At 52.3% G+C, this 6911-nt stretch overlaps 1 protein-coding gene across 1 annotated transcript; it reads left to right on the top strand.

Moving 5' to 3' along the window:
* Positions 1–500: 500 nt before the first annotated feature.
* Positions 501–2100, top strand: LOC310724172 (uncharacterized protein; the record flags this gene model as incomplete). Its single annotated transcript, XM_083537912.1, has 3 exons — positions 501–1124; positions 1454–1708; positions 1883–2100. 3 exons carry the CDS (start codon positions 501–503, stop codon positions 2006–2008), a joined length of 1005 nt encoding a protein of 334 aa, XP_083394038.1. The 3' UTR covers positions 2009–2100.
* Positions 2101–6911: the final 4811 nt, after the last annotated feature.

Below are 6911 nucleotides of genomic sequence, written 5' to 3'. Positions count from 1 at the left end.
TTTCCATTTAGTTGGAAGCTTGCTAATGTAGAGGTAAAGTGGTTCTCTTTTAAACATTCGTTCGGTATCTCACTATGGGAATCGCCTCGGGCGTGACCAATCCTGGAAGCATCAATCACACCACGTCTGTCGGCTGACAGACCAATCACGACAGTGATGCGGGAGTCCCGCCTCCCTATATACACCGCTGCCAGCGGTCCCTGCCTCATTCTCGTTCTCTTACTCGTGAAGATCTTTTTAGGAAGCTATCCTCAGCAGCTCCTCTGGGGGCGGTCGCTTAACTGTTCACAGACTGGCCGTTAAGGTACGTCTCCGAGCGCGGCTGCTTCTTTAGGGGATTATCCACTGTCAAAGCGGATATTCTTTCTGCTGTTTTCTTCTTCTTTTTCACATCGCGTCGAGCGAGTGTTTTTAATATCGTTCGAGACCCGTTTCGAGAAGCACGTCGTGGTGATCTCGTTGTTTTCCTTTTCTTTTTGTCCGGTGATTGCACCTCCGTTATGGCGACTGCGAGTTCATCCGGGTGCACGGCGGGGAAAGTTCTATCCCGACCGTGTGCATGCGGGTCTACGATCTCTGCAAAAGACTCTCATCCCCTGTGCATCGTGTGCTTAGGAGTTCGGCACGCTCAAACCGTGCTCGCTAACCCCGAGTGCTGCCCGCACTGCGCTCTTTTCCCGTCAAGGGTTCCGGAGCACCGCCTGCGAGTCGCGGCCGCGAATAAAGGGGATCCATGTCTTTCTCCGCTGCCCGCAGAGAGGGATGAAGCTGCTTTGCAAGCACAGTGCAGCTGGGGAGAGTTGATGGATGAGGTTTCTCCTGTCCTTCCTCCACTCTTCGAGTCTAACTCTCTGCTGGATAACAAGGGTGAGGGAGAAGAAGATGATGAGGTCGCTCATTTTTTGGAGGAAGATTTGGAGGACGACGAGGAGGATGCTATCCTTCCTCCTGATCTTCTCTCCAGACCTGGAAGTGCTACGGGCCCTTCCCCCTTGCCAGGTGAGCTGGACCTCGTGGAGGTGTGTAGGAGAGCAGCCAAGAAGCTTTCCATCGAATGGCCATCTCAGCAGGTGCATCAGGACGCTGAGAGGGATTTATATGATGGGAAGAGGCTGCCTTCCCCGGTTCAGCAGCTTATCCCTGCTGTACCGGCGTGTGTCACAGAAATGCGTCGTTTTTGGGACAAGCCCTTCTCGCATAGAGTGCCCGTTAAGGGTTTCTCTAGACTGGAGGTGCACAATATGGAGGCTTTGGGATGTACAACCCCCCCCCTGTGGAGCTGTCGGTGGCTAGCCACCTCCACCCGAACCGACGAGCTGCTCTATCCTCCTCCTCCCCTTCTCTGCCAGGACGTACAGAAAGGCTGTCCGCCTCCCTTTTCCAGAAGATCTACCGCTCCTCGGCCCTGGCGGTTAGAGCTCTGAATGCCACCTCAATGCTCACGGCTTACCAGGCAGAGCTCATGGAGGAAATGGGGAGGCAGATTGATGCTGGGTCACCAGATTCAGCCTTGTGGGAAGAAATCTGCATCATTGCGGATCTCAACCTACGCTCTTCTAGAGGAGCGGTCCAGAGCTGCGGCCGCAGCATGGGCCTCGCTGTGGTAGGCGAGAGAGCCCTGTGGTTGGGTTTGACGGGCTTGTCGGAGAGGGAGAAGGTGGCGTTCCTTGATGCCCCGATAGAGCCGAAAGCCCTTTTCGGGGCTGCGGTGGCGAATATGCGCCAGCAATGCGACCTTCGCAAGAAGGACGGTGAAGCGTTCGAAGCATGCCTCCCAAGGAAGCCTCCTGCTCGCCCTCCCCAACCCGCACGTTCACATTTCACCCCTACGCCCAGGGAGAGACAGCCTGGTTTCGGGGCCCCTAGGCAACCCCCACCCCAGCAGTCAATGCGCCGGGAGGCTCGCCAGAAACAGCCCCAGCCCAGGAACAAGACCTCTTTTGCAGCGGCAGCTGCTAGGCATCGCCCAGCGGACCCTCAGGGAGGGAAGAAAAGGCGGGCAACCTAACCTGTGGTCTGATTTTGGGTCAAAAGAGAGGTGGCAGCACTCTCGGAGTTTCTGTAGCACCCCTCGACTCATCTCAGGAGTCTTGTCCTCCCCCTCCAGCAAAGATGCGTTGGGGAGCGTTTCAAAGACTGTGTTTGGCGAACAAGTTTTCTCCGGTTGGAGTGTTGGCACCAGTTCCCCCAGTGCCTGGAAAGTTGCTTCTCCCCTCTCCACCTGCGGGGTTATGCAAGAGAGAGAGCAGAATGTTCCATGTTCGTTCAAAAATATTAAAGATTTGTTCAGAGTTGCATCCCCCGGCTCCGCCGCCAGATGGTGCCACCGCGCCGTCTGTATGCGAGAGCCACAGAGGTCCGCTCTCTGCTCGCGCGGAGAGCTGGCGCGCATGTGCAGTTCATCATTGGGTGTATTCCACAATACAGCGGGGATATCGCCTGCAGTTTGCCGTGAGACCACCGCTTTTCAGCGGCGTGATTTGGTCGACAGCAGAGGGCGAATCTGCTCAGGTTTTGGAGGACGAAATAACCTCCTTACTGAGCACAGGGGTAATTCGATCGGTGCCGCGAGAAGACAGCCAACTCTGTTTTTATTCCCGGTACTTTGTCGTTCCCAAGAAAGGGGGGGGTCTCCGTCCCATTCTGGATTTACGGAACCTCAACGTACACCTCAGAACGTACAAGTTCAAGATGCTCACATCAAAAGCTTTGTACAGTGTTATTCGTCCCAGAGACTGGTTTATGTCAGTGGATCTGAAGGACGCGTATTACCACATAAGCATTTATCCGGCACACAGGAGATTCCTACGCTTTGCCTATCAGGGCACAGCCTACGAATATTTGGCGGTTCCGTTCGGGCTGGCTCTAGCTCCGCGAATCTTCACCAAATGTGTCGAAGCTGCACTGTCTCCGTTGAGAACGACGGGTTTACGAGTGTCAGCATATTTGGACGATCTCCTTCTCTGCGCTCCGTCACGGCAGCAAGCGGAGGTGGATACGAGTGTGCTTCTGTCTCACCTGACCGGCTTAGGTTTCAGAATAAACGAGACAAAGAGCTGCTTGGTGCCCGCCCAGGAAATAATATACCTGGGTCTCAGATTGAACTCGGACCTGTATCAGGCTTTTCTATCAGAAGAGCGCATCAGATCGATTCGCAGCTGTCTCTCTCTTTTTCAGAGAGGAAGGACAGTTCCGTTCAGACTCTGTTTACGCCTGCTGGGGCTGATGGCTTCGTCAGTGTCTGTCATACCGCTGGGACTGCTGCGAATGAGAGAGTTTCAGTGCTGGGTTACGGCGCAGCGCTTATGTCCGAAGCGCCACCTCAATCGCAAGGTGATGGTGACGTCACTGTGCTTACGCGCTCTCCATCACTGGAGAAATCGCGATTTTCTCGAGTCGGGATCCCCGCTGGGGGTTGTTTCCCTGAGAAAGGTAGTGACGACGGATGCGTCACTCGCAGGTTGGGGTGTGCGAAGGCAGGATGGCGAAGGGAAAATGGCCCGTTTCGCTTCGGTGCGCGCACATAAACTTTCTGGAGCTGTTAGCGGTGTTTCTAGCTTTGAAACATTTCGTGCAGTTTCTTCGGAGTCACCACGTATTGGTCAGATCAGACAACACGACGGTGGTGGCGTACATAAATCGCCAGGGCGGAACGCGCTCTCCTCGACTTCACCGTCTGGCGCGAGATCTCATGGTGTGGGGCATGGAGCTTTTCCTGTCGCTGCGAGCGACTCATGTGCCGGGAGTGCTGAATGCGGGGGCGGATCTCTTGTCCAGGGGAAATCCCCTGTACGGGGAGTGGTCTCTCCATCCTCAGGTGGTGAACCTGTTATGGGAGAGATTCGGCCGGGCCGCCGTAGATCTCTTCGCCTCGCACGAAAACAGTCATTGCCCTCTGTTCTTTTCTCTGGCGAGAAACGGTGCACCTATGGGTGTGGATGCGTTAGCCCACCCGTGGCCAAACGTTCTGCTTTACGCGTTTCCTCCACTGAGTCTGATCGTGCCGACTTTACAAAGAGTAAGAGAAGGCGGTCACTCTGTCATACTAATCGCTCCGAACTGGCCAGGGAAAGTGTGGCTGACGGAGATATTCCAACTCCTGCACGATCGGCCCTGGCCTCTCCCGTTGCGCAGGGATCTTCTCTCACAAGCGCGCGGGGAGATTTTTCACCCGACACCGGACAGAGTGGCTCTCTGGGCCTGGCCCGTGAGAGGATAAATCTTAGTGTCGCTGGTTTGCCTCCGAGGGTGATTGAGACGATTCAGAATGCGAGAGCAGCTTCGACGCGCTCTGCATATGATAGGAAGTGGAATGTGTTTGAGCTATGGTGTGCTCAGAGACGTATCGTCCCTTTTCACTGTTCTGTAACAGATGTGTTGTGCTTTTTACAGGAACTTTTGGATAAGGGCAGGGCTTTTTCAACCGTTAAGGTTTATCTCGCCGCCGTTTCTGCATGCCACGTAGGGATTGACGGTAATACTATCGGTCATCACCCGCTCGTGTGCAGGTTTATGAAGGGGGCGCGGCGCCTGAGCACGTTCTCTAAGCCGCTGGTTCCGCCATGGGATTTGACCGTGGTCCTGAGCGCGCTCTCTCAGTCTCCCTTTGAGCCGATAGGGAGTGTTGATTTAAAGCTCCTGTTGCTTAAGGTTGTTTTGTTATTGGCTCTTTCTACCGCGAAGCGGGTTAGTGAACTTCATGCTTTGTCTGTTCATAACTCCTGTATGCGTTTTGCTTTGGATTTCTTGCGAGTGGCTCTCAAGACTAATCCGGCTTTTGTCCCTAAGGTGAGCGAGTCAGCCTCCTTTTTCCTCAGCGGAGGAGGAGCGGCTTCACTGTCTGTGTCCTGTCCGTGCGTTACGTCACTATGTTGACAGGACAAAGGGTTTGAGACGGAGTACTCAGCTGTTTGTTTCTTGGGCTGGTTCCCGTGAGGGACGTCCCGTTTCCCGGCAGCGCCTGTCCCATTGGCTCGTGGAGGCTATTATAATGAGTTATAATAGCGTGGGTCTTAACCCTCCGGAGGGACTGAGGGCACATAGTACCCGAGGCTTGGCCGCTTCGTGGGCACTTTTCAAGGGTGTTTCGATTCAGGATATCTGTGCGGCAGCATGCTGGGCTTCGCCACACACTTTTGTCCGTTTTTATAGGCTGGATGTCACGGAGCCTTCGCTGGCTCATTCCGTCCTGAGTGTGTAATGCGTACATGTATACTTTGTATGTGCGTATATGTATGTGGGTATTTATGTATATATATATATATATATATATATATATATATATATATATATATATATATATATATATATATATATATATATATATATTTGCATGTATATTCATGACAACGGATATGGTAACGTCGTGTATCGATCGTTTGTCTTTTCTCTCTCTCTCTCTCTCTTCGGTGAGAGGGGTTATTTTCTTTTTCACATCACTGAGTTGGTTGACGCCTGCTTCGGACAGCATATCTGCAATACGGGAGTTGTCTATATCCCATAGTGAGATACCGAACGAATGTTTGAAAGAGAACTTTAGGTTACTTGCATAACCCCGGTTCTCTGATAACAGGAGTGAGGTATCTCACCGCACTTCCCTCCTTGCAGTGCACAGAGAAGAGATATGTGAGAATAAGGCAGGGACCGCTGGCAGCGGTGTATATAGGGAGGCGGGACTCCCGCATCACTGTCGTGATTGGTCTGTCAGCCGACAGACGTGGTGTGATTGATGCTTCCAGGATTGGTCACGCCCGAGGCGATTCCCATAGTGAGATACCTCACTCCTGTTATCAGAGAACCGGGGTTACGCAAGTAACCTAAAGTTATGTTCGCCCAACCGTAGTAATCATTTGCCATCATTAGGTGCAGGTCGGGCTACAGCCACATATGTAACAATGGTTCCCTGAGCGAACGAGATGCTGCGAGTCCTGGCCACACTGCCGGCATCCCTGCTGGGTTTACTCCATGTGCTTTTATAGCTTCCTAGTTGTGACATCATCCGGCCGGTAATGCAGCACTTTCCATTGAACTAATTACACGCGTGATTCAGAACCTGGGTGAAGAACAGCCAAACTATGCTACTAAGGTGAGGGTGTGGAGGACAGTTTCATGTCACAGGACATACACGATGGCAAGACTGTGCACAGCTACAAAACACAAGCTTTTGCATCAGCAAGGTCTCTTACAAGTAAAGCTTTTAAAGCAAACTGGGGCTTCAAGGTGTGCTGTTCAAGCTATTTTGAAGAAGCACAAAGAAACGGACAATGTTGAGGACTGTAGATGCAGTGATCGGCCTAGAAAACTTAACTGTAGTAGATGAAACGCACATCAGGCTTACGTCCCTTTAGCATCGGAAGATGTCCAGCAGTGCCATCAGCAAAGAACTGTCAGTAACCAGGGGGACCCAGCTACACCCATCTACTGTCTGGACAAGCCAGAACTTTCTTTCGGCTTCTCCCATTAGGGGTTGACACAGCAAATCATCCATATACGTGATCGGCATGTTCGATTTGGCACGTGTTTTTACACTGGATGCCCTTCCTAACGCAACCCTTCCCATTTATCCGGGCTTGGGACCAGCACTAAGAGTGCACTGGCTTGTGCAACCCTAATGGCTGGGGTTGGTTCCCTGACCGGGGAATCGAACCCGGCCCCGGTGAGAACGCCGAATCCTAACCGTTAGATCACCAGGGAACTCATACTAGCCAGAACAATTTGGTCAAAAAGCTAAACCCTTGATGTGGGAAAAAGGCTAATCAACTCAACTATGCACATAGGAAAAACATTAAAATTTTTTAAAGATTTGGCTAGGAGCATGCAGTGTGTTCACCAAAAGTCTGGAGAGCCGTACAATAAAAAGTGTCTACATGCAACATTGAAGCTATGGTGAAGGTACCTTGCAAGTTTGAGGC

The sequence above is a fragment of the Silurus aristotelis genome (assembly GCF_946808225.1).
Source record: "Silurus aristotelis genome assembly, chromosome: 3".
In the NCBI taxonomy this organism is placed as follows: domain Eukaryota; kingdom Metazoa; phylum Chordata; class Actinopteri; order Siluriformes; family Siluridae; genus Silurus; species Silurus aristotelis.
This window is presented reverse-complemented; position numbering and strand designations above follow the sequence as displayed.